This window comes from Ammospiza nelsoni, chromosome 10 (assembly GCF_027579445.1).
Source record: "Ammospiza nelsoni isolate bAmmNel1 chromosome 10, bAmmNel1.pri, whole genome shotgun sequence".
In the NCBI taxonomy this organism is placed as follows: Eukaryota; Metazoa; Chordata; class Aves; order Passeriformes; family Passerellidae; genus Ammospiza; species Ammospiza nelsoni.
In genome coordinates, this window is record NC_080642.1 from 21,179,573 (window position 1) to 21,207,034 (window position 27,462).

The window sequence follows — 27,462 nt, forward strand, 5'->3', positions numbered from 1 at the left end:
TGTGTGAGATATTTGCTAAAACCTGACCCAGAACAGGCAGAGCTGTGCTGCTTTCCTCCTCCTGACACCTTTCATGTTTAGACACATATTTCATGCTCAACATAAGAGAACCCCTCTATGCTTTCAAAACCAAAAAAGAAATACCCTGCTGGGCCTCAACCATCCTCTGTCAAGTGGAGTTTTGAAGTTTTGTTTTTACCTTTAACAGAATTTAAGGTTGCATCTAGGAGTGTGTGGAGCTTGCCTGTGGTGTGACAGGTGCTCACACCTCAGTGCTTTGTGTTAGTAGATTTTTCAGCTCAGAGTTGTGTTTCCAGTCACTCCTGTCTGTGGGAAAGGCTGAGGGAATCATCTCCAGCATCAGGGATGAGGAGAAATAGTCCCTGATGCTTTTCTTTGATCCTGGTGGCAGAATTGTGTTTCTTTGGTGCTCTCATCCAGGAGAGTACTGCTAACAGAATGTAACTCCTCTGTGTCTTGCTGCCTCAAGTTTCAGTTTTCACATTTTCCAGATTCTGTTCTGCATTAGTGTATAACTCTGAACTTCATGTGTAGTGTTAGAAAGTTCTCCTCACAGTTTAGTCAGACAAAACAATCCTTTTCCAGCCCTAGAACCAAGGACACCATTGCAGCTTCAAGCCCAAAAGTACAAACAGCAGTGAATTGAGGAGAGCAGGCTGAGAGAATGGGACTGCATAACCTGAGGCTGTAATATGACAATTAACCCCAATATGGAAATGGACCAAAACTTATGGAAGTGAAAACTTGTGACCCTGGATCCATCTTGGGTGTACCCACAGCCAGGCTCTTGTACTGCTCACAGTGTAGCCTCTGAAGGCCTTTAAATAAATCCCTACTTTATTCCTTTAACTCTGCCCAGCCTCTGTTCTAGGTAGCCTCTCAAGGCATCAGTCTTCCTCAAGGAAATTATGGGATATTTGTGAAATTTGCTTTGAAACTTAACAAATATTTAGAAATTTCTGTTTCTGAAATGACTGAAAGCTTGAAATACTGGCACTTTCCTCAGGAATGATAAGGGGAAATCAGTGAAGGCACTTGCTGTGTCAGTGTCTCTTTTAATAACAACAGAGGGCTGAATTATCATTTTTCTCCCAGTTCTTGCAAATGAATCTTTGCATGACTCTGCAGGGAGGTGCAGAGTGGGGTCTGTGTGTTCCAGGCTCACAGGTGTGGTTTCATTGCTACAGTTAACATTGAAAAGTGCTGAAAATGCCAAAAAATCGTTTGAGTGAAGAACCTGAACTTCTCATTGGTTTTTTGGGGTATCACTAGTTTTTATTTTGCACTTTCTTCAGCTCAGTTAAGGTCTTAAAAACACAGCTGCCTGTCATCCCAGTGTGCTTGTTGTGGCAGGTTGGGTGTTTTGGGAAACCTGTTCCCTCAGTCAGTTTGGCTTTCTCCGTGGTTTGATGTGCAGGTTATTTAGAACTGATTGATCTCCACAGTTTCAGAGTGTATTCTGTGCTCAAACCAGAGCTTCTTGAGTCTTTCCCTGAAAATCTGAGAAATATCTGAATGTGTTTTGCCCAGACTGACATTGTCTGTGAGTCTGTTTTTGGGCAAAGTGTTGTCATTTTGGTGACTTGCTGTGAACTTAGGAACAATTCCTGCAGATCCCAAAGCTGCTCCCAGACTGGTTCAGCTGCATTTTAGCACTCTTCCTCTCCACCAGCCTTTCCAAAGGAAAAGAAGCTCTTTGGCAGTCCACCACCTAGGGAGAAGGTGCTGTAAAGAATTGGGATGTGGGAGAGCTTCTCCTGAGGGAGCTTCTGCTGATGGGATGGTTTTTGGGGAGAAGTTGGGACACAGAGGCTCATCCTCTGAGGAAAGATTTACAGGTGATGTTAGGAACTGTTGCTTCATCCTGAGCATTTTTTAAAACTGGGATTAGTTGCACTTTAGGTGTTCAAAGCCAGTCTGGACAGGGCCTGAAGCAGCCTGGGGTAGTGGAAGGTGTTCCTGCCCATGGCAGGGTGTAGAACAGGATGAGCTTTAAGTTCTCTTCCACCCCAAACCATTCCATGATTCTGTGATTTGAATAAATGTTAGTTATTATACAAAGAACTCTGTAGAAAAGTGTTACTTTCTCCCTCTTGGCTGCTTTTTTTCCCCCTTCTTATATAAACTGAACTTCTGCTGGTTTGATTTTGCCTTTCAGCAGAATCAGTAAATCAGAGTGTCTTTTCTTCCCTCTCTAAATGTCTGTTACAAGTGGATAAAAAAATTTTAGCAGCTGATTTAATATTCTTCCTGTTAAAATGTTAAGTCGGGTTTTCATTTTTCTTTCTGTCTGCCTGCTTGGAAAATCCATAGAATCTTGGAATGGCTTGGCATGGAAGGGACCTTAAAACTCATCTTGTTCTACCTGCTGTGATGGTCAGGGACACCTCCACTGTCCCAGGGTGCTCCAAGACACTTCCAGGGATTCAGGGGCAGCCACAGCTTCTCTGGGCACCCTGTGCCAGTGTGGGGATCCACAAAATTAGAGGGTTCCTCTATTTTCTCACAGGGAAGGATTTCTCCCCAGTATGCCGTCTAACCCTGCCCTCTGTCAGTGTGCAGCCATTGTCCTGGCCTGTCCCTCCATGCTTTGTCCCCAGTCCCTCTCCAGCTCTCCTGGAGCCCCTTTAGGCACTTGCAAGAGGTTGTAAAGTCTCCCTGGAGCCTTCTCTTCTCCAGGTGAGCACCCCCCGCTCTCCCAGCCTGGCTCCAGCCCTCACAGCACCTTCCTGCTCTCCTCTGGACTCATGTCTGAAAATGTCTGACCTCTAGAAGAAAATCCCCATCGTGCTCAAAGCCCTCAGATGGTTTCCTGTAGGTTTTCAGTTGCTGACAGGAAGAAGCCTGGCAGTCCTGACTGCAAGCATCCCCTTCCCCCTGAGCTGTGCACGTTTCACAGTTGTGCTTCAGGGATAAATGGCAGCTGATGAACTGTTCCTCCTAATTATTAATGCTTTGAGAGAGAAAGCTGTTCTGGGCACTTCCAGTCAAAATGCTGTTGTTACTGTTATATTTTATGAAAAATCCCTCAGCTAGGAGTTTTCTCCTGAAAAGCCTCAGAAAAGAAATAGAAACAATAATTATCTGATTGCTTGCAATGTGGTTTAGAAGTTGCTTACCAACAGGTGCATCTTTAATTAGTTCCATGTAAATTGTTTTTACTTAATAACCAATCCCAGTCCAGCTGTGTCAGGACTCTGGTCAGTCACTGTGTTTTTATTATTCATTCTTTTCTAACCTTCTGATGTCTCCTTTCTCTTTCTTTGGTATAGTTTTAATAGATTATTTTCTTTTAATATAATGTAATACAATATAATGCAATACAATACAGTGTAATGCAGTGTAATACAATGTAATATAATGTAATACAGTGTAAAATAATGGATATTATATAATATAATGTAATGTAATATAATGTAATGTAATATAATATAATATAATGGAATACAATAGAATGGAGTACAATATAGTAGAATATAACAATATAATATAATGGAATACAATGGAATATAATATAATATAATATAATATAATATAATATAATATAATATAATATAATATAATATAATATAATATAATATAATATAATATAATATAATATAATATAATATAATATAATATAATATAATATAATATAATATAATATAATATAATACAATGGAATACAATGGAATGGAACACAATACAGTATAATATAACACAATATAATATAATGTAATACAATGGAATGGAATATAATAGAATAAATCAGCCTTCTAAGAGCTTGAAGTCAGTTCTCACCTCTCACCTCATCCTAGAAACCCTCACCACACCACACCAATTAATAACCACACGTTGTGATTTCTTTCCCTTTGGCATTGCAGGTGCCAGTGAAAGCGTGGGGAAGCACATGCTGGAAGCCTGCAACAACAACCTGGAGATGGCTGTCACCATGTTCCTGGATGGAGGGGGCATAGCAGAGGAGCCCAGCACCAGCTCTGCAGCCGTGTCTGCTGCCCGCCCGCACCCTGAGTACGTACCCTGGGCACGGCTGTGCCAGCCAGCCTGGCCCTCCCATGGCACTGAGATGGCACTGTGCAAAGCACAGCCAACCAGGCAGCTGCCACTCCTCAGCACAGCATTGCACGCTGCTTTGCTCTTGGTCAGTTAATTGCTCCAGTGTTCTGCTTTGTGAGTCTCTTGCACTTCAGAAGTTTTCTGGAGCTCTCACCTGCTGTTATTTACAAACAGAGCCCAAGTTGTTAAAGTAAGGATCCAGTAATAAGAGAGTCTCATTTTTAAATGCTTCAGCAATCTCGCTTTACACTAATTTGGCAGTGAGAGAGTTCTCTTGGTTTGGTTCTTATAAATGCAGCCACCTTACTCCCATTTCATAAATTCATAGAATTTAAGGTTGGAAAAGATTATTAAGTCCAGCCATCAAACCAGCACCACCACCACTAAATCATGTCCCCAGGTGCCACATCCATATGTTTATTGTGACTCCATCACTGCCCTGGGCAGCCTGTGCAGTGCTTTACAACCCTTTTCTGTGAAGAAATTTGCCATAATATCTGACATAAACCTCCCCTGGCACAACTTGAGGCCGTTTTGTCTCCTCTTGTCTCTCCTTACCTGGGAGAAGAGTCTGACTTGTGAGGGTTTTATTGTAGTGGTTTAACCATGGCACTGGAAAGCTGTGCCTGTACACCAGTATGCAGAGGAATCAGCACCTTCAGCACCTTCACCAGTCTCTGACACATCAGGTGCCTGCAAAAGGAAGAGAATTTCCACTTAAGCACATCAGAGAATCTCAGTGCTGCCTATTATTGTGACTGCCTTAGATAAAGGGAATATCTTGAGTGGTATAAATCACATTCATTAAATATGGTAAATTAAATGCAAGCCAGGCTTTTGTACTTATGAAAATCTTCCACTCCAGGAAAAAGACAGCTGTCTTATAAAGGAAAATCCTTGCCTCTCATACTTCTGAAGCACATGTGTAAATTTAAATTTAAATAATTCTTTTAGTGCTTTATAGCTGATGTGAGGTGCCTTCCTACTTGAGCCTTTAACAAAGTTAAAATAGGTATATAGGTTAGTGTTCTTATTTCTAGACAACTTCTGGCACATCAGTGACTCCAAATTTTTCTTGGAATACTTTCTTTTTTATACTCAACACCCTCCAGGTGCTGATCAGCTCAGTGTTCCTCCTAGGAGGAGAGAACAGTAAATGTGCAAGTGGAGAGTAACTAGCTGCACAGAGCATCAAAGATGTGGAGGGTAAGAGCAAGGATGTCCTGACATCCTGAGTTACCTTTTGAAAGCTGCATGTTCAAAAGCTGCAGAGTGCACTCTTCATACCTTGGAAGTCTGGGGGAAGAGGGAGTTCACTGACAGGTTGTAGCAATGGATAAATCCTTCTGCACAAAAATCCATGGGCCAGGTGACCACACTGTTGTCACAGTGATTTCTTGGTGATTTCCTCTCCTCTCCTAATTGTTGTTTTGGATTACCTGTGAGTGTCTGCAAGTATAACTGACTGAGCTGTTGACATGTGAGGGAGCCCAGTTATGTAAGCCAAGAACTGCTTCAGAAATGGGGGGAATGGCCATCTTGACCTGGTGTTCCTCCTTCTGGGAAAGAGAGAGGTGTCACTTTCAGGTGGAAGCAAAAAGTCTTCTGACAGACAAAAGCTGGTAATCAAGAAGATAATATTTTTTCTCTGTAGCTAGCAAGGAAAGTAGGATGGTAAGTGGATTATTTAACATCTTTTGGTAAGGTTTTAAACACTTCCAAGTTCTAACAAAGTTTTTCAAGAACAAAAAATGTTTAAATACAGATTGGCAAAGCCTGGGATCAAGTCACTCAGGGGTTTGTGTGATGTTTTATCAAAAGTTATCCATGGCAGCTCTCAGTGCACAGGGTACCAGGTCATGAGTGGGAACAGATTCTCCCTTGAAAACCCACTTAATCCCAACCCTCTTCATTCTCTGCAGTGGTACAGCAGCATCTTTAACTGGTTTGAGTTGCAGGAGCCTTGGAGCATAATGAGATGTGGTTTGTACAGTACTTGGAATATTATCATCTCTCTGATTTTTCTTTTGTTTCTTCTTCCTTGATAGGGATGAAGTACGAGCTCCAATTCCTCAAAAGCAGGAAATCTTAGTAGAGCCTGAGCCCTTGTTTGGAGGTAGGCTTGTGTTCTTATTTTGTTTCTGTTTTCTTTAACTTGAGGTGAGCTAAGTGCCTAAAAAAATCAAAACTTGTTTAATAAGAAGAAATAACACCAGTGGTATTAAAAATCTCACACACAAGAGATGCTTTATTCCCAGAGGTACTAATTTGCTAAATCTTGCGTCATGAGACTTTGTGAGGCGGCAGCCAATTAACTTAATTAAGTATACATCTGGGGGCCCAGAACTGTGGGGTACTGCTGTGGAAATGGGATGGAAGATGGAGCCTTGGCTGACAAGTGAAAATGAAGAGGACAGATTGTTGAGATGACAGATCAGAAAGAAGTGCTGAACTCTGTGATTGCCCATACCCTTCTCCATTTCTCAAGCAGGAATTTAATTTGCTCTTTAAGCTGTGCTGTGCACAGCTTTTCTTGTCTTTGTCCTTCTCATGTGGAGCAGGTCATTTCTGGGCTGGCCTTTGCCATGTCAGATGGATTGAGGGCTTTGCCCTTTTCACCAAGGAAGGCTGTGCAAGTGCTTGTCACTGCAGTGGTCTCACACCATGGGAAATGCTCCTTCGTATCATTTAGTAGAAAGGGGAAGGAGGCCAAGTTTCAGGTGTACCCTGGAACTGATTTTTCTTGACTGTTTTTCAGCCTCAGAGAGGTGTTTAGCCAGGATGCACAAGCTGAGGGTGGTTCAGAGGGAGCACACAATGCCAGGCAGTACAGGTGCACACCACTTCCCTTTTTGCTGTATTTGCAAAATACAAATAACAGTATTAGCTTTTCTAGTTTTAGTGCTTCTAGCAATTTTTTTCCTGTCTGTTTTGGGAGCTGGACAATTTTGACTCGTTTAATATGCTTCAGTCCCCAGTCCCATCAGTAAGTGTTTATTCCTTAGACAGAGTATGAATCACTAAAATGGATTAACTTAACTTCTACTTCCTGATGTGAGATGCATAAAGTGACAACAATTTGAAAAACTTAATTTGCACTTGGGCAAAAAGGGAATGATGTACAAAGTATCTGCTTTCCTTGAAGTGTTTTTGCACTTCTGTGAGCTTCATTGTTGTAATTTCATGACATTCCCCTTGCTGCTGAAATGCCACCTTGTCAGCAGCAGTGAGGCTGGACTTTGAAAGTCTCAACCATAAGATGCAGTGACATGAAAACAAGGACACACTGTGTTTATCTAATCCTTGCACTTCCCATCCTACCTGGATTTTGGAAGTGGGGAGTTTAGTAGCAGAGGTGGTCAGTCCTGCAGCAGGAAATGTGCATCCAGAGGAGGATGCCCTGCTGATGCCTCTGAAGATAGAGGAGCTCTCTGCACTTTTTCCTGTGTCCCAACAGTGTTTTTGACAAAGATCTGTTCACTCCTGTGGGTAATTAGGATTCAGATCTGCTGATCCTAACACTTGGTGTTCTCATACCTACCTGTTCCACACTGATCTCAGTGACACTGTCACTGACCTGGGTCAGTGGTTCCCTCCTAGCACTCTGTGATCCAGCAGTGCCACTTGTGTTCCTGGCACAGAGCAGCCTGACAGAGGAGCTGAACCTGAAGAGATAATTGGTCTCAGCTGTAGCCTTACAGCAGGGGAGGTGGCAGTTTCTGTTTTTAAGGGTCATACTGAATGGTTGTATAAGCTCAGGTTTTTTCCAGCTGAAGAGGTGACCCTGTGTGTTTGTGCCCTGCTGGGTACATGGATCCCATCATTGAGTACAAAGGATCCTCCTGGGTTGCTGAGAGCCTCTTCACCTGTGCTGCTGGCAGGGACATGCTGCTTTTGCTCCAGTGCTCCTTCAGCTCCTGTTCCAACTGAGTTTAAATTGTTCTGAGGTTGGCTTGTGCCTGAGCACTCAGAGTGAGGGAGACCTTACTCCCTGGAGTTGAGAGGTGTTATTTCCTGCACATCCCTTGTTCAGGCTTGCTTTCTTTTTCCACAATTGTCTGTTTCATCACATTTCCGCTGGGTATAGGTTCTATTTATCTTACTTTAATTTGTTTTTTATTTATTATGTCTTGTAGCAATTGGGCTTTGAAATTCTGTCTTTCAGTTGATGGGAAATGAGATAAGTGGCTGCAATAATCTTGACAGGCAGTTCTGTTTTCCTTCTAAGTGCAGTGCTTGTGCTGTACCTTAGGATTTTAGTGGGACTTGAGGACACTGTTTCTGATCCCATCCTGGGCTCTCTGTGCAGATAATCAGTTCTGAAGGTTTCCTTGCAAACAGCAATGCTGGATCTACTGGAAGAGTGTGGCTGGTCAGTCCAGCCAAGAAGTTGGGACAGGATCAGGATAAGTGTTTAGAAAAAAGTAGAAATGCATTGTAGAAAAAAAAACAATGGGCTTCTTCATTAAAAAAAAAAAATTCTCATGGAGTTTAATCTTCGGAAATTTTTCATCCCCTTGAAGGCCTTGGGTAAAATCTTGGCTGGAATTGTGACAAGATGATGCTGTGACAGCACTGCCACTCCATGCTGAAGGGTCTTGGCAAGCCCATCAGAAGGGGCTTTAATCCTCTCTGTATTTTGATTCATGTTTTGTTTCTGGGCTAAGGTTTGCTGGAGGGAGGATGTGCTAGGGAATGGAATTTACAAATTACATTCTGCCTACTTCCATCCATCTCCAACCCTTCCCAATGACCTCTACTCCCACAGAGTCCCTGCTTGGGGTTCCTATTCTGTTCTCCTACACATGTGATGGAATGTACTAATATGTATTTATTTTGATAATATACTTTTCAATTAATTCTTTACTTTTTTTAAAGCTCCTAAAAGACGCAGACCTGCTCGCTCAATATTTGATGGCTTTCGGGATTTTCAGACAGAAACCAGTAAGTGTCTACAGATCAGCAAGCCTGATATTTTATTTTATTTTATTTTATTTTATTTTATTTTATTTTATTTTATTTTATTTTATTTTATTTTATTTTATTTTATTTTATTTTATTTTATTTTATTTTATTTTATTTTATTTCTTTTAATGCAAATAAGATGACGAAATCATTCCTGTTGTAGGCTAGGACAGCTTTCAGTTGTTGAAACATTTTTAAATTGCCAATTGTGTAGCAGGGTACATTATTAGAAGTATAGAATCGTAGAATTATGATTATCACAGTATATTCTGTCTGCTTTGGTGTTGCTAACTCTCAAAAAAACCCCTTTTTCTTCTCTAGAGGGAACTGAAAAGGGAGAAGAATCTTAGCACTCAGGCAGAAATTAAATAAATCCACTGGATATTTTCCTTGCCTAGGCAGTGGACATTCTGGCACTTGAATTACATTGGAGTAGCCCTGAGTCTTCCTCCTTGAGCAGGAAGTTCTTGTGGCTTTAGTTGCTGTTTGCCCTTGGCTGTTCATGCACAGAATCTCCAGATGCCAAAGCAGGGCTGTTGTTTCATCCAGGAAGTGTCACAGAATGAGATTCTGTGACAGCACAGCACCAGGTGTTTCACATCTGGGTTATGGCTGTCGTGCTGATGTTGCTGGAACATTCCTGAGGTATAACCACAGAATCAGGAAAGTTGGAAAAGTCTTAGACTGAGTTCAGCTGTTCTCCCAGCACTGCCAAGGCCACTGCTGCCCCATGTCCCCAGGTGCCACATCCACATGTCTGTTAAACCCCTGCCAGGGCTGGCCAACCCTTTCCATGAAGAAATTGTCACTAATATCCAATCTCAGCCTCCCCTGGTGTGACCTGAAGCTGTTTCCTCATCCTGTCACTGGGGTCCATGGACCATGTTCCCACACAGTTAGGGGTTGGCTGCCAAACTGAAAAGAGGTGTTGATAGTTACTTTCTTTCCCCTTTTCCAGTAATGATGAACACAACAAGTATTGAAATCACTGGCAGCTTTAGAAGTGAAAATGCACCATGTACATAATCAATACCCTTAAATTTTTTGTCACCATCTTCCAGCCTGGACTAGCAGAGGGTGTTCCAGCCCATGGCTGATCTTTAGGGTCTTCCAAACCAAACCACCCTGTGATTCCACTCTTCAGACATTTAGAGATGCCCAACATGTGAGAGATACACTGTGAGGATTTATGGTGAAACCTTATCATGTTTTTTGGCAGAACTTGACAGGTGGACATCACTGTCTGGCTGTCTCTGGAAAAGCAGCCCTGGCCATGAAATTCCACGTTATCTCCTGGCTCCTAGGGCTGCTCCACAGGGATGCTTCATTCCCTGTGTGTCTCCTCAAGCATGGGTTTTATGCTTTGGCCCATTGACAGCTCCTTCCACACTGGAAAAGTTGTGGCCATGGGATTGTTATTGCCCATTTCAGCTGGCCTCGTTCTATAAAATACATCGTGTGTCTGCTGTGATTTACCTTTATTGTCCATGGTCCTGTCTGTGTTGGAAATGTGTTTGGTATTATTTCAGATGGAATTGATACTCTTTAAAAGAAAATTGATACTACTTTAAAAGAAACATCCAAAGAGAGTTGTCTACCTAAACTAAATCTGTTTCTTTGTTTCTTTGCTGTGGGATTGCCCCACAGCCAACTAATGGAAACACTACAATAGAAATATTCCTTTTAAAAGTTACATTGCTACAATCTAGCTCAGTTTCCCATTTAAAAGCATCACTGGGACAAGTCATGGCTTTTTTGGCTCCTTTGTTTTCAAATATTGGTATGTGACCCCTCAGGTTTATTAAGATACAAAGTTGAGACAGGGAGGTTCTCCCATACACACCAGCCAATCTTGTTCAGCAGGACTGACCCTGGGAAGAGATATCCTGGGATTTGCACTGCTTAGCTGCCCTAGCCCTGTTCTCCCCAAACCTCCTAGGAGCTGGAGAGAGTTTCACCCCAGCAGCTGTGTGTTTGGGCATTTAGGCAGTGGTGGATGCCCCTGGTGAGTGTGTGTGTGTGTCTAACTCTGTCCCTTTCCTCCTGGGGCCGTGCAGTCCGGCAGGAGCAGGAGCTCCGCAACGGAGGGGCCGTGGACAAGAAGCTGACAACGCTGGCAGATCTCTTCAGGCCTCCCATTGACCTGATGCACAAAGGCAGCTTTGAAACGGTGAGGGCTCACCCTTGGGGGTCACCATGATGCATGGCTGCACAGTCAGAGGTTGCAAAAGACTGGGCAGTGCTAAATGTTTGATGGACTGCCCTTGGGAATGTTGGTGATGTGTTGAAGGAGTTCACTGGTGATGGTGTCACCTGGAATGGACCATCAGGATCATCAAGTCCAAGTCCTCACCTTGCAGACCATGTTGGTTTATGTTTCAATATCAATGTGGTGAAAGGCTTCATTGAGCAAGGGAGGCTGGTCAGAATGGGAAGATTGCATTCCTTGAACTGTGTCCATAGAGGACATAGAAAAAGCTGGATTAAGACTGCTTTGCACAGGTGAGGGAGGACTCAGCAAAGGGCAGTGTGGTTTGCAGCACAGCCCTGCTGAGAAGCTCAGGTGGAGTTAACATGGCTGAGTGGCTTCTGATACCTGAGTGAGTAGAAGTATTTCAATGTGTCTTTGTCATCAAGCCACAACTTCATCCTCTGTGGAGCTGTTCTATAAAATCACAGTGGTTGTCTTTTGCTTCTGGTGGTGCTAGGGGAAGTATCCCAGAGATACAGGACACTGTCAGCTTTAAACAATCTCAGGTGTCACCTTCCCTGACTGTGTAGGCATGTGTGTATCTATCCCTAAATTGTTAAGATGTGGATCAATGACTTAAGTAATGATTAGAGAACATGCAGATTGGTATATATTTTTAATTTCTGAGTGCATAATTTCCAGATATTTTTCAGAAATTCCAGTTACTACTAAACTTTCTCCTGGTCACCTTTGAATAGATGAGCTTGATGATGGAAATTATCTTTATTTTTACTGCATGGGAATGCAAAGTAATGATTAAATGGTGCAATACAGATGTTGGAGAACCAACTGCACAAGTCTGCACAACTGACTGACTGAACAAAAATATGATTTACCTTGTTTTCACATGTGCCTTGACTGCTGTGCACAAGTACTAGATCACTGCTGGAGAGCTTTTGGTGAAACACTGTGTGCCTTTATGGAGTTTCCAGCTCTTATCCCATTACCCATCTCTCTTTTTATGCTTCCCATATCACTGGGGATCAGTTGCCTTGTCACTAATTCCTGTGTTCTGAGGGTGCCCTCCAGAATCTCCTTAACAGAATTCCAGCTGTGAGAGGATGCTGGCAGAGAGCAGCAGTGTCCAGCTTGGGGAGGAATTTGGTGCAGTGGGAGCAGAGAAGCAGCCTTAAAAGATGTGTTTCAGGTCTTCCAGCTGATGGTGCTTGCTGGGCCTGGGGTCCAGAGCTGTTGGTGACTGTGGCATTTTCAGAAACCCCCATTGAAGGGAGGAAATTATGCGAATGACTCCATGTTCTTAGAAGGCTAATTTATTATTTTATGATATTATGTTATATTAAAGAATGCTATTCTGAACTATACTGCAGAATAGAGAAAGGATAGAGACAGAAGGCTAAAAGATACTACTCAAAAACTCATGACTCTCTCTTCAGAGTCTGACACAGCTTGGCCCCTGATTGGCCAATAAGTAAAAACAATTCACTTGAAACAAGAACCTGTTGGTAAACAATGTCCAAACCATATTCCAGAGCAGCAAAACACAGCAGAAGCAAATGAGACAATATTGTTTTCATTTTTCTCTGAGACTTCTCACCTTCCCTGGGCAAAGAGATTTTTCAGAAAATATGACAGTGACAGGTGACACCAGCAAATGTGTGGTTAAAGGCACCAGTGAGGGGAATTCACATGGCAGCAGGCAGTGCTGCTGCAGGAGCAGTCAGCAGGTACCCTTTCAGCTCTGCTGTGCAGTTTGAGATGGCTGCTTGTCTCTCCTTGGGTCTTGCTGGAAATGTATGAGGACTTCAGCAGTGTTGATTGTGGCATCTGTCACAGTCAGAAGTGGTGTCAGAGAGAGAAATAAATGATTGATGGATTTGTTTGTCCTAAAGTCTCTGCATTCTTATTCAGTCTTGAAAGGTAATTTAAGAAAGGGGGTGGGCTGGGCTTGGGGAAGGGGTTTGTGTACACTCACATTGCCCTGTTCTGTGCAGTACCTGCACTCTAAAGACCTGCACACTTTCTGATGTTGGCACTCACCCTGCTGTGTTCCTGTACAGTTCCTTATCCCATGGGATACCCTTCATGTCACACTGATGCTCCTCAACTTCCTTGCAATATAACTCTTCCCACCTTCTCAGTGTGTAGACCATTTCCCTTTGCATTTTACCTTTTCTGCCTGCAAACTGCTCTACTGCTTCAGCCTGGGACAGTGCAAGGCCTCAGTGACTACAGTCTCCCAAAATTCATCTCTAGCAAGCTGCTCTTGGCTTCTCCCTTCTCTGTATGCTGAGATAAATGGATTTAAATGATAAACCAGAGATTACATCACATTCCAGACTATCAAAGACTAAATCCTGTCATTGTGATGCTCTTGGAGTTAAGCTTTGATCTAAGTGGGGTTTTCTTTCCAAGGTTGGTGTGTGGTGAGTTCCAGTCTCTGGAGGGGTGTGCAGGAACACTCTGCCAGGGTTGTGCCATGCACATTTACCAGAGAACCATTTAGGATTTAGAGCTTTGTTGGCAGGAGTGGTGACATCTGGTCTTATGTATCTTTGTCACTCATCAGCTGTTGCTGCTCTTTGGGTACTTTAAGGTTGGTTTTTGATACTAAGTACATGTAATTATCTTTAATTTTCCCCAAGAAACCTCACTTTTCTCAAGTTACAATGAAACCTTGTTACCAGTAAGGCCCAAAAAGTTGCTGTTTCATTTTGACTTAGTAATACTAGCTTTAGGAATAGGTGGGGTTAACTCCATGGCAGAAAAAAATTTAAGTGTTTAGTGACTTTTTTGGGGGCTTTTTACCTGCTGTATATGAAAAAGCATTGTGCTCCACATGGAGAACAGCTTATGATCACTGTGCTTGTAAAGTTCAGTGTGTGACTGACTAGAGTTCTCCCATGAATGTGGAATCTGTTAGAAATAAATCCCTCAAGTGAAATAAATAAATTACACACCAAAGATGTCCGATACAAAACATTGTGGTTTTGTTCTCAGATACTTTCAAGAATTGCAGGTGTTCTCTCTATATACCAGTGATGTGAGAGATGATTGAGAGATGTGAGAGATGTCAGTGTAGTGACAATGTCACATTGCAGAGTTTCAAGTCTGTCTATATGATTTCTTTTTCCCATTTAACAATAACCTTTTTTAGCTGCTCCCTGCTTTACAGCTGAGACTCTGAGGGGTTTTTTGTTTCTACTTAAAAAGCAGCAATCATTTGAAAGCTGACCTTGTATTCAAATTGAGCAATTACCTGTACATAAGGTGGTTCTGGCCTGGTTTGGGGCAGCACAGCTGCAGGTACAGCTGTGGCTCAGGAGTGCCTGGGTGCTGAAAGGATCTGTGCCCTGCCCCAGGTAGGAAGGAGAAGTGTGACCAAATAGGAGATTTCTTGTTTGATTATGTCCTGCTCTGACTCTCTGTCAGCTGTTATTTTCCCCACTGAGTCACACAAATGTCCAGAGAATCACAAGGTGCTGGCTCCACTTCCTCCTTCTCTCTGCTGCCTTGAAAGGATTGCATTTCAACAAAACTGAGCCAGCAGAAACCACCCCAACATTTCTAAACCATACACGTTCAGAGAAGTCAAATGGGAGGAAAAGTTATTTTTAGTAGTGCTGGAGCCAAAGTTGCACAGAGATCCAGCACTGAGCATAAAGCAAGACTTGCCTCACCAGGTTGCTGGTGTAGTGATGAATTATGTGACTGGGCAGAAAGGGTAAAGGCACACTTAGGGCAGATTGGTTTGGTTTGGGTTGGTTTTTGCATCTGGGCTCCAGTGGCTCTGCTCTCAAAGAGTGGCTGTCCTGTACTGCCCTGTCTGTGGGCTCTGCCACTGGCCTTTATACCTCAAAGGAGGAGGGAAAGTTGATATTGGAAACAGAGGATCTAAATCCATCAGATCCCAGCTTTTGGGATACACAAGCCAGCTCTTGAACCTTCCCTTGCTGCCTTGTCACTTACCAAAATGACCCTAATATAATATAATATAATCTCCAAATCCAGAGTGTTTCTTCTCCTCACACTGCTGTCCTTCCACCCTCTCAGAAAAACCCCTTGAGCCTTGTAAGAACTCTGTGTATGAGATAGCAGCAGTTTAACTGTGTCTTTTTAAATGTTCAATCCAAAGCTTGCTTTTAGAAAGAAGTTAAAAGTAGTTTAAAAAGCTCTGGCTGTTCTGCAGGTGAAAACTCAGTTTTGTAGATTTTCTTTTTGGAATTTCTTGCTTGCATCCTTCCAATGCCCTCAGCTGGACAGAGGAATGGTAGAGCCAGAGGTTTTCATTAATATTAAAAGATAGAGAGTGAGGATAGAAGAATAAGATGCACTTTCCAGCTTTCTAATTACATATTTTTGGGAGTGTTCTTTTAACAGATTACCTGAGAACTCAGGACTAAGGCAGTCCAATTGACTTAAATATTTAACACAAGGATTTGTGTTCCCTTTAAACTTGGGCAGTGCCTCTAGGCCTCATCTCATACTGGTTTCTTAGAACTAATTCTCAAAAAGCAGCTAGCTCAAAACAAGTCCCTTAAATAAAAGCATGACAATTATATTTAAGACCCTTGCCAGTTACTTAGGTGTCACCTTCCCCACTTTTCTCACTGGTGACCTGGATGCTGGCAGTGTAAATTTAGTGGTAAGTAATTAGTGTGAGGCCCCCTGTGGGAATAGGATTTTTCCATGCTTCTACCTTCATTTTTTTCCTATGAGTAATACAAAAGCTGCCTCTGCAGGGCACTTGGCCACATTGTAGGCTGAGATTCTTGCCTTGGTGAAGCTGAGTGTGTGGGGTTCACGTGTCTGTCTGTGACACAATGGACAGACAGACTGTTCCTAACTGCACAGGCTAAAATTCATTTCAAAAGTAAAACTTTGGTTTGGGGAACAAAGTAATGCCCAAACAGCAAAATCTTCCATAACATCCTGATTCCCTTAAATTCTTTTATCCTTTGAATTCCTTTGATTACCAGCAGGATGGTGAGCATAACTTCTAAATTTATTTTTTTTTAAAGCCAAGAGAGTTCCTATGCCAGCTCCAGTCTTTCCAGGTGGTAAGAGCATTCCTGCTGTTGATCTAGCCCTCTTTTTTTCAACAGGTATGACAGTTCAGCGATCAGAATTACATTCTTGATCAAACTCCTACCATTAACTTGCAACCAAGCAATCAGACAGTGCCAGCTTTGTGACTCAAACCAGTAAGATTTCTTCCTGCGCCTTCCTGTCTCCCTCCCCACTTGCAGTCTGGATAAGCAGCATCAAAAAAGGATGCCTAATTGGGCAGTTGGACAGTCACAGAGTAACTCAAAACTTGGAGAGAAAAAGAAAACACGCAGAGAAGGGGTGCTGTTGAATCAATGCAAGTCCTCTGTCAATTATGCAGCCTACTTAACTAGATGGTCCATGGGTTTATCTTTAGACTGAGCAGGTCTTTGTTGTCAGATCAGTGGGACTGACTACACTTTTCCCTGAATAAATACTTTATTCAGCAGTGCCATGTGTGTCCCCCCTCTGAGTTGCTTTTCCCTCCCTGTGCTTGGCTTGTTGAAATGCAGCAGCTCTGTTCATCGATGTGATTCTGTAATTCAACCAGGCTCATTTAAAGCAGATCCTTCAGCCCTGCCTTCTGTTTTGTGGGTGCCTTTTCACTAGCTCTGTCCATCCTCCTCACTGTGAAGGGGTTTGGTGGAAGGTCTGGCAGTGGTAGAAGCCATCTCTGATCATTGCTGGCATCGATGCTGTCTGGTCCTTCAGCCTGATCTAACCAAACTTTTCCTTCTGCTTTCAGGCCAAGGAGTATGGTCAGATGCAGAACAAGTGGCTCATGATAAACATTCAGAACGTGCAAGATTTTGCCTGCCAGTGCCTCAACCGTGATGTGTGGAGCAACGAGGCTGTGAAGAACATCATCAGGGACCACTTCATTTTTTGGCAGGTGAGAAATTGCCTGGGGATGGATGTGTGGCTTAACTTGGTGCCTTGGTAGATGGGACATTGGGGAAAAAAATTGAATTATCTGGAAAAGATGGAATTCTCCAGGTGATCCTGCAGAAAAGGTGTGCTCCATGGAGTGTATGTATTTTATGGTTGGAGATAGAATTCATGGATATGCATTTGAAGACATAAACTGCCTTTCACTTCTGCAAACAAGATATTACCATGTAGTTTCTAGAGGCTTAATTCCAGCTTTTCAGAGTTACAGCTGTGTGTACCATTTGCAGTTTATGCTGCAGAAGAAAGAAAAACTCTGTGCATTTTCAAGGTAGAGTTTGTTTTGTTCCCTTTTCAGCCACTAATGTGCCCCATTTTGTAGGTGTACCACGACAGTGAGGAAGGACAGCGGTACATACAGTTTTATAAATTAGCAGACTTCCCTTATGTGTCCATCCTGGATCCCAGGACAGGTAAGACAAGTGGCAGCTGCTTTGCCTGGAGTTATTCCATGAGTTATCCACTGGATATGGAGTTATCCACTGACAGTTGTAGGCTGGAATATCTTCCACTGCAGTTTGTGTTACACTTGGCTGAAGAATCTCAAGGACTGACTCAGCATGTTCCCAGAGGAACTAAGGGAATTAAACACCCAAAACTTGCAGAAATTTTGTCTATTTGAAGCTTGGCGAGTATTTTGCTTAGAAAGTGAAAATAGTTCCATCTGGTGGAAAAACTCTGAATTCTTTTTTTTTGAAGCCTTTCAAAAGCTTCTTGAAGTCACGTGATAAATAACTACAATATTTGTAATTGCTGCATGAATCTGCTTTCTGCTCCTCCCACAGAGCTTTGTGAGGCTCAGCAATAACTTTAAATTGCTTCTTAATTTTGAAATACCATATTGGCTTTGAGTTTTTGTTTCATTTTGCATGTTTTTTACCTGAACAATCAAACTCCTCCCTCTCCCTCCAGCTCTTTCAAAGTTGTTGCTTTTTCTGTTGTATCCAGCAGCTTCTTTTATCATCATATAATGCAGCTGCCTGGTTATGTAATGTTGGTCTGGTCTCCTGTTTCTAAGGACTGAAATGATAGAGATGAGATCTCTGTGTAGCTGACTTAAACCACCTGAAAATAAATACATTTTTTAATACTGCAGCTGAAATTAGAATTCTCTTCTTAGCACTTTCCTTCTGGGAACAAATACTCTTTGCCAAGAGTTAGAATTAATTTGGCAAAAATGGAGAAATGCTTCTTCATAAACTTAATGGTTTGGTTTTGAGGCCAAATTCACCATTCTGTGCTCACATTCCCAGAGGTTAAAAGAAAAGAATGGAAATAAGCTGTGTCTGTATCCATGTCTGTCCTTTTTCAGTGGGTGGAAGGAGGAAGCTCCATAATTAGCAGGTGGTAGCTTGTGGGAAGCTGCAGTTCCTCAAATAAGGACTCTTGCAGCAGTGAGTTGGTGTGTTTGATGTGAAAAATGCCAATCACTTGTTTTTAAATTTTTAAAAGTTTAATAGTAATAAAATGGTTATAAAAATAGTAATATAATTACAGTAATAATATTTTGGACAATTTGGATTAGGACAGTATGAGACAACAGAAACAAAGAGTTACAGACAGTCCAGGTACCTCTTTCTGGGCAAAATAAGCCCAGAAAAGGACACACATTAACAAAGGATTAACCCTTAAAAACAATAACCTGTTGCATATTCATACACCTCATACATGATGCATAAATTCCATTCAAACACAGGATTCTGTGTGGTCAGCTTCTTCCTCTGAATCCTGACGGTGTCTTCAGGGCTGAGCAAGGCAGGAAGAAGTTTGTTTCTTCTGATAATGGAGCAATGATTTCTCTTTCTCTGAAAGATTTAGGTGTCCAGTTACTGCTATCTCAGTGGGAGTATCTCATTCCTCTCTTTTAAAAAAATATATCTTACATAGCATAGTTTCTATTTTAACATTGTTATAACCTAAAACTATATTTAACACACTACTTAAGAAAATTAACACAGCATAACTTTCTATCATAACACATATAATATTCATTTTAATATTTGCAAAAAGCCAATCATAAAATACACAGTCTTCACATTTGACCACTAAACTGCAGCGTTTTGCTGAAATTTTGTTTGATGGCACCTTTTGTTCCCCAGGCCAGAAGCTCGTGGAGTGGCACCAGTTGGATGTGACTTCTTTCCTGGACCAAGTGACCGGGTTCCTGAGCGAGCACGGCCAGCTGGACGGCCACTCCAGCAGCCCTCCCCAGAAATGCTCCCGCTCTGTAAGTGTGGGGCTCCCTGGAGACAGCCTGGAGCAGCACTCTGACCTGGGCTTGTCCAGCTCTCCTCATTTCCCAGACACACTCAAGGAGTTTGTGCAGGGGCATGCAGAAACTCAGCGTGCCAGGGAATGCCTTCTCCCGGGGTGACTGCTTGTGCTTTTGGCACTTGGTTCGAATTTAGCAGTCAGAGTGTGAAAGGAATATTGATTACTCCATGCAGAACTCCAAGGAGAAGCCACTAAGTAATTACAGCATGTAATCCTGACAGGCTAAGTGCCTTCCCTTCTGGAAGACTGATGTCCTTTTGGTTTTCAGTGCATGTTTGCAGGCAGTGTGTGTTGTTGTTGAATTTGCAGGGTCCCCGGGATGAAGGAGGAATTGAGAATCTGACTCCATGTTCTTAGAAGGCTATTATATTATATTATATTATATTGTATTGTATTGTATTGTATTGTATTGTATTGTATTATATTGTATTGTATTGTATTACATTACATTACATTATATTACATTACATTATTCATAGATTTATATTACATTACATTATATTACATTCTATTACATTATATTATATTACATTACATTACATTACGCTATACTAAAACTATACTAAAGAATAGAGAAAGGATGCAGACACAAGGCTTAACAAGAATGATAATGAAAACTTTTGATTCTTCTCCAGAGTCTGACACAGCTGGACATGATTGGCCATTAAATTAAAACAATTCACATGGAACAAATCAAACAATGACCAGCTGGTAAACAATCTCCAGACCACATTCCAAAGCAGCAAACACAGGAGAAGGAATCAGATAATTATCGTTTTAATTTCTCTCTGAGGCTCCTCAGCTTCCCAGGAGAAGAATCCTGGGCAAAGAGAAATGTCACTGTCATATTTTCAGAAAATATGCTGGTGACATGTTGTGTGCATCCCACAGGAGAGTCTCATCGATGCCAGTGAGGACAGCCAGCTGGAAGCTGCCATCAGAGCCTCCCTGCAGGAGACCCATTTTGATTCCTCCCAGGCCAAGCAGGAGAGCAGGTCAGATGAGGAGTCGGAGTCAGAGCTTTTTTCTGGAAGTGAAGAGTTTATTTCTGTTTGTGGCTCTGAGGAGGAGGAGGAGACAGAGATTCCAGCCAAGCTGAGGAAGTCTCCACACAAGGACTTGGGGTGTAAAAAAGAGGAGAGCCGGAGGCCTCAGCCTGAGCCCTCTGCAAGGACTGAGCCTGGGACAACATCAAACCACAGAGTCCTGCCCTGCATCGATGCAGGGGCTCTGGAGGAGTCACCTGACAAGCCTGAAAGCACCTTCCGGGGCCTGGACGTGAATGGTAAGTGCCCCTTTTTATTGCTTTTGTTGGGCCTTTTTTGCCTGAAACTCTTCATAGGCTGCCAAGCCTGGTTTCATCCCTTCTTTTAAGAATCCCTTCTGATTTCCTCCCTCCTTGCCAGCAGACATGTGAGCGATCCAAGAGCAGCACCACTTGGGCACAGCCCCTCTGGATTCCCTGACTCAGGTCCTGCCCAGGAGTAAAGTCCACTCTGGTGTAACACAGCTGCTCTGGGCACTGCCTGGGGTCAGTCACTGCTGCTTTGGAAGAGTCTTGTGATAAAAATTTATCTCCACAGCCTGTAACCTTGTGTTTGTCTCCAGTCCCTCACCCTGCTGTGCTGCCCCACCTAAAATCTACCCAGGAGCTCAGCTCAGCTGCCCTGGTGTTAACTTGTGATAAATTCCTTTGTGCAGGACCAAAGGCACAGCTGATGCTGAGGTATCCAGATGGAAAGAGGGAACAAGTTTCACTGCCTGAACAAGCTAAACTACTGGTGAGTGGCCTTAATGGGAATCCTTTATGAGTAGAGGAAAGATGAAACTGGAGAATTTCTGTGCCTGGGGAGACACTGTTGAAATCTGATTTAGTAGGAGAGGTGTATCCAGGGAGTGCCTGCCCTGTGATCCATGTCATTCCTCTCTGGTAACCACTGGCTCTGTGTGTCTCCACTGCAGCTTGGGTTTTGTGTGCACTCCAGTGTCTTCCTGAATCCCCACACTGCTCATTTCCATTATAAAATGACTCTAAATGGCTTTTGCATTAATTGTTAATTACCATAAAATGCTCTCAGCTTTCTCATTTCTGGGGCTTTGTTTCTAAAAGTGGAACTCCTCATTCTCCATCTCTCCCATCATACTTCCACCCACCCTTCTGGACGTGGATGTTGGAGCAGACTTTGGAGGAAGTTCTCCCAAAACAAATGTATTACACAATGTTGGTGGTTTTGCATGGGAGGTAGAATTTTGGTCAATTATTGTGCCTCAGATGTGTCTCAGCTGTGCTTTGGCCTCCTTACCTTGGAGAAGTCCATGTGAATGGCCATCAAATTCAAATTTTGAATTTCCATCAAAATATTGCAGGGAGCAGAGTGTAAAGAGGTTACTGTGCTCCTGTTTGCCATGAGTTTTCAGGACACAGTGGCCAGTTCAGCTCATTTAAATTTAAATGTAGTCAGTCTAACAGCTGGAGTCATAGGGAAGGCAAAAGCACACCTCATCAGAAGGATTTTCTGTAGTTTTGGCAGAAAAGTGTCCTGTCCCTTAAAAAAATGGGGCTATTGCATAGCTCTAGGAATATACAGTGTCCTCAGCCCATGTTCTCATCCTTGACTCTCCTGCCTGAAAATAAAAGGAAAAAAAGCTTGACTGCCTTTTGAATGCAGCTTGTTAAGTAAATTTGCACATATTATTAGACATGTAGCACTTGTGAATACTTGAGCAATTCATTTAGGCAGTAGAGAAGTGTTAAATTGAAATAAACCCTGACTTTTGGTTTTGACTGTGGAAGTTAAAGGAAATTTATCTCAGCATATGATTTCCCTTCTGCTCTAGAGTCAGCAGAGGAATTTAGCTGAGTCAAGGTTTGTGGGTAAAGACATCTTTTGGTTGCAGAGCTGAGCAAGCAGCATTTGTGCTCATCTCATGTGATCTTCTGGAGCCTTTCAGTCAGATCCAGATTGAGTCTCGGGTGTTTCTTTGTGAACATCATTTCCATGCTGATTTTTTTTTTCAGCCTTTAGTTGCTTCCATTTTAAAGCTGGCCAGAACTAGCAAAAGAAATTGCTTAAGGAGACAGTTGCACTTCAGGAGTTTTAACTGATGATACTGATCAGTTTTAACTGTTGATATAAAACATAAAAAAATGTTTAATTTTTAATTATTGTGTTGATATTGATGAAGCACTGGCTGCTTTACATACATTATTCCCATGAGGTGCTTATGCTTCCAGTATTACCATGATGCCCTTTCTTCCCCTCAAGCCAAAAAAAAAAAAAAGAAATGGTGACACTTTTAAAAATAAACAGGATTTTTTTCCCATTCTGACTTCTGTGACAATGGTTTGCTTTCCTTTCTCCCCAGGCTCTTGTGAAGCACGTCCAGTCCAAAGGATACCCCAACGAGCGCTTTGAACTGCTCACCAACTTCCCCAGGAGGAAACTCTCCCACCTGGACTATGAGATCACGTTACAGGAGGCAGGCCTGTGTCCTCAAGAGACTGTCTTTGTGCAGGAAAGGAATTAGCACTGTGGCCTGAGTTCTCCCAGCCTTCCTCCCTCTCCTCTTTGCCTGGGACAAGAGTGGTTAAATATGCAGTTAAGGGTCGTGGGATTGCAGTGCTGGAATCAGGCAGCTGACTGGCCCTTCCTTCTCCCTCCTCCTCTCTCTCCCTCCCTTCTCCCTCTCTAGTGACCAAATGAGAGTGCTCAGAGTTTTATTTTCTTCCTCAGCTGCAGAGAGCATTGGGAAGAACATCTTTCCTCTGCTTTCCTGGAATAAAGTAAAACAGTGATCTGTGTATCCAGCATGCTGGAGCTTGGAGTGGCCATAATACACAAACCCTTCTCGCTGCTATTCTTAAATCTGTTTTGTTTAATTTATTTTTGAAAAGAGTGTGTGATGAGGCATGGAGGCATCTCTCTGTAAGGAGAGGGCATAACCTTCAGGACAGTCTTTCCTTTGTTTGGATTCCCTACACAAAAGGTCTCCATTAACCTTCCAGCCTTCTCTGGTTTTGGAAAGGAGTTGGGTTGAGCCATGACAAAATGCTCTGCTCCACCTAAAGACTTCTAGATTGCCTGCATGTTTTCCTCCTGCTTTAAATTGCCAGTGGATGTAGTAAAAAAAACAACCAACCCCCCAGAAATCCAACTGTGCTCCATATGGGCTTGACTGCTTGGCCCAGAGGGAAAGCTGTGAGTGCAGTGCTGGAGCAGAACCAGCTCCTTTGTGGGGTGGGTGGGTTATCCATGTTCCCTTCCCTGCATCCTCAAAGTGTCTCCTTATTGCTCTCAGGATTTTGCAAATAACAAGGGTACTGTAAAGGTTTTGGATTCCTGAAAACACCTGCCACAGAGACCTGACAGTCAGTTGGCTTTTTTCCTTTTTTTCTAGGAGTGAGTGGCTTTACAGGGGTTTTACAGCACTGACAGCACTGAGCATCAATTAATGCTTCATAAAACACTTCCCAGCCTGGTGGCTTGAATTCCCTGGGATGAATTTTGTTCTATTTCCATATTCATCTACTGTCACTTACCTCTAAATTTGGAGGGCTGCATGGAAAGCTGCTCCTTGGTGCAGGCTTTCCTTTCAGCTCTGGAGGCTGGCACACAAGTCAGTGCCCTGGTTCTCCTCCAGTGTCTCCACCAGAATGTCATCCTTCAGAAGGATTTTGGATTTTTCTGGTGGAGCTCTTGGCCAGTTGGTGTTTCAGCAGATGGGACAGGAGTTAACTGGCACAGCCCTCAGCACAGTGTGGTGGATTTGTGTATTTACAGCTAAAAACTCAGTTTAACATCATCCTCAATCGCTGAGGAGAAGGCACATGGGACCTGGCATAACTGCTGACTTTTTCTGCCTCTCTCAGATGATTGTCTTTGTTAAAGACCTTAGTAGCCATAAATTTACATTTTCCAGTTTTTCAAGATATTTTGCCTTTGATTTCATACTAGCATCTGTACTTTGGAACCTTTAAATGCAAGAAATCACAGAAAATGTCTGGCATTCCCCATGAAAACTTCAACTCACAGCTGTCTCCTGCTCCTAATTGAGCTTTGACATGTAATCATGCAATTGTAGAAGTTGATTTCCCTTTCTGCTGCAGGATGTAGTGTCAGGAAAGCAGATTTTCATCTCAGTTTCCTGATCAGTGTTTGGTGTGACACCAGATGTCATCTTTGGTTTGTAAAGACCCCCAGGTGTGGAGGCTGCTCCCAGCATGGGGAGGTGAGGGGGAGTTTTGTGTTTGGCCTGTGAAGCAGCAGTGGCACCTCTGGACTGAAGGATCCTTTAGTTCCTGCATATCCAGACCCCAAACTCACATTTCCCTGTAATCCTAAAGCTTCCAAAGCAGCTCCAGCTGCCTGGTTGGAATAACAAGAACCAGGTGTGATTTATTGGCACTTTCCCTCCCCTGCCCCTCCTGGGCCTGCTCCTGTGTGTGGGGCTGGGCTGAACTCTGTGATGAGACCAGGAATTGCTCAAAGAGGGAAAAGAAGATTGGGAAGTTGAACATTTACACTGAAAATGGCATTTTCTCGTGGTTTCTAGGAGTTTGTTCTGTTCCAGGAAACTGGGTTGGAGTTTTTCTATCTGTTTCAGTGTGGTTTTTTTCTATCACCTTTCTTTTGCTTTGCTTTGAGAGCAAGAAACAGAGAAAAAAAAATTAAGGAATACATATCCCTGCATGTGGCTCTTCTCTTTGTTCATTCCTCTCTCTCTCTCCTTCCCACCCCAAACAAACCCAGTACCACACATCAGCTGTGCTGTGGGGGCTGAAAGCTGAAGAGAAACTGCCCCAACCAGGACACAACCTCTTCATCCCTTGGGAGGAATGTGGTTGAAAACACGAATCAAGTCCTGCCTGGGACAGGACAGCTCATGGCAGTGAAGGTGATGGGTTGGGCAATATTTAAAGAGTCATTTCTAGATGTGAAATCTAAAGCTCAGATTGCCTTTGCTGGAAAAAATGTGTTAAATTTGGTTGGGAAATACAATGTTGAGCTGTGAAGGACAGAGGAAGCCAATCCTTCAAAAGCTGTGGTTTGTGGCTTCCTGTGGGTGTCACTGGGTCAGGATTTGCTGCAAGAGCAGCAGCAGTGCATGTGGGCAGTGCAGGTTTTTCTGAGTGAGAACTGTCAGGGCTGTTTTGTTTGAAGCTGGAGCTCCCTGCTGCTGCTGCTGATGTTCCTTTGCCTGTGCTCTTCATCTAACACAGCTTTCTTTTGGGATGTAAAACAAATCCCATTTGGTCACAACCAGGATCCTGGAACAGAAAGGGAAACAAGCTCTGGCTTTCCCTGCCAGGTGCAGCTGACACATTTACTTCCCACTTCAGAGGCCCACAGGAAGGTTTTGGATTTTTCTGATGCTGTGTGCTCTTAAGTCAAGCTGATTGACCAGCCTCAACATCACAGCATTCCCCACTGACCTGAAAAGGGCAGGTAGAGGCTGGGCCAAACACTTATGGCCATACTTTTGTTATTTTCTTTAGGATTTGAACAAAATTCTGTGACTTTTATGATTTCTGACATTCATGGATTGCAGTGCATTGCTTTTCCTGGTAAATCTCTTCAGATCTTAGAGGAATGTCCAGGATCTGCAGGTGGCTTTGTAAAATACAGTTGTCTGTAAAAACCATCCAGATGTACCATTATTCCTAAGTAGATCTAAACAGGAATTTTCCATCAGCTCTTCCCAGAGCTCCCTGACCTTCTCCTCACTGCTAGGGGAAGTGACACCTCTCCTTTGTCCAGCTTGTGTTTCACAGGGTCCACGTCCTTCAGAGCTGATTTGTACGCTCAGCCTGCCCTGGCACTGCTGCTGTGGTTGAACCTCTGCAGTAAAACTGAGTTTGGTGCAGGTTTTAGTAACTCAACCTCTCTGCTGAAGAGTCTCAAATTCCTGTTCCTGTCAGAGCAACTGGGACTCGAGCAGCAAGGGCTAAATTAAAACCAGTTTTCTTTTGGGGACAGGGCAGCATTTTGGGCTGTTTGTCAGGTAGCAAACACTGCAGAGGTGCTTGAAATGTGGTGGCTTTTTGGTAAACCACATAAAAATGAAATATGAACATAGGGACCTGTGTAGGAATGTCCATGTGAGTGGGAAGATCTGTATCATTTCAGGGCCTCATCACTTCATTGTTATTCCTTTTTAGTTTGTACTAGATGTCACTATTTTCTTCTGGTTTAATCCCTGTTCAGTGAAGTTGATAAAACAAGTGTTCCAAGAGGAGAAGGGGTGGCAGAGATGTGCTTCAGGTGGGTGAAGGACAAAGTCTCTGTCCTTAAGGACTGGCTGTGCCCTGTCTGGCTGTTCCCACAGGCTCAAATCCAGCCTCTGCTCTCCCTCACCCTTTCTATTTATTTATTTTCACAAGTGATTTTCTATAAGTGGAACAGCTCCTGTTTCGAAGGCAGCACAAACTGATGCTGAGCCCTGTGCTGGCTGCGTTGTTGGAAGCACCCACAGGCCTGTGTGGGTTTGGAGCTGGTCAGGTTAATGGATTCCCTTTCTGTGCTGACTTTTTTTTCCTGTCTCCTCTTGTCCTTGGGATGCTTGGTGTCTGTGCAGTCCCAACAAACAGAGCCATATTTATCTATTTACACCCAGAGACTGCTGCACCTGCCAGCAGTGCCTCCACCTGCCTGGGGTTATCCCCTGTGTTCCATGGGCACCCTGGGAGGGAGGGCAGAAATTGGGGATTTGGTCACTGACAGATCACTGGGAGTGTCTGCAGTGCAGAGAAAAGTCACTTTGTAACTCTTGTGAAGGTGTGGAACTGAAACTGGGGAGCAGGGGATGAGGTGCTATTTTACATCTGGGTAAAACTCAGCTCAGAGACACCAGACTCTAGGACAGATGGTTTTTTAAAAATGAGGCTGTTTCCTGGAACTGGGGAACATCCAGTTTCTAAAGGACAGCTTTTCACAATGGTC

General features: G+C 43.1%; 1 protein-coding gene across 1 annotated transcript in view; it reads left to right on the top strand.

Annotated features, from left to right (window-relative positions):
• Positions 1–27,410, top strand: part of UBXN7 (UBX domain protein 7) — a 28,314-nt gene extending 904 nt beyond the window's left edge. Inside the window, exons 2-11 of the mRNA XM_059479505.1 lie at positions 3,885–4,032; positions 6,126–6,193; positions 8,956–9,021; positions 11,100–11,212; positions 17,046–17,192; positions 17,571–17,661; positions 19,348–19,475; positions 20,414–20,807; positions 21,224–21,303; positions 22,889–27,410. Of these exons, the coding sequence (XP_059335488.1) occupies positions 3,885–4,032; positions 6,126–6,193; positions 8,956–9,021; positions 11,100–11,212; positions 17,046–17,192; positions 17,571–17,661; positions 19,348–19,475; positions 20,414–20,807; positions 21,224–21,303; positions 22,889–23,050 (1,397 nt within the window). The 3' untranslated portion in view covers positions 23,051–27,410. The remainder of the gene's footprint in view (positions 1–3,884; positions 4,033–6,125; positions 6,194–8,955; positions 9,022–11,099; positions 11,213–17,045; positions 17,193–17,570; positions 17,662–19,347; positions 19,476–20,413; positions 20,808–21,223; positions 21,304–22,888) is intronic.
• Positions 27,411–27,462: the final 52 nt, after the last annotated feature.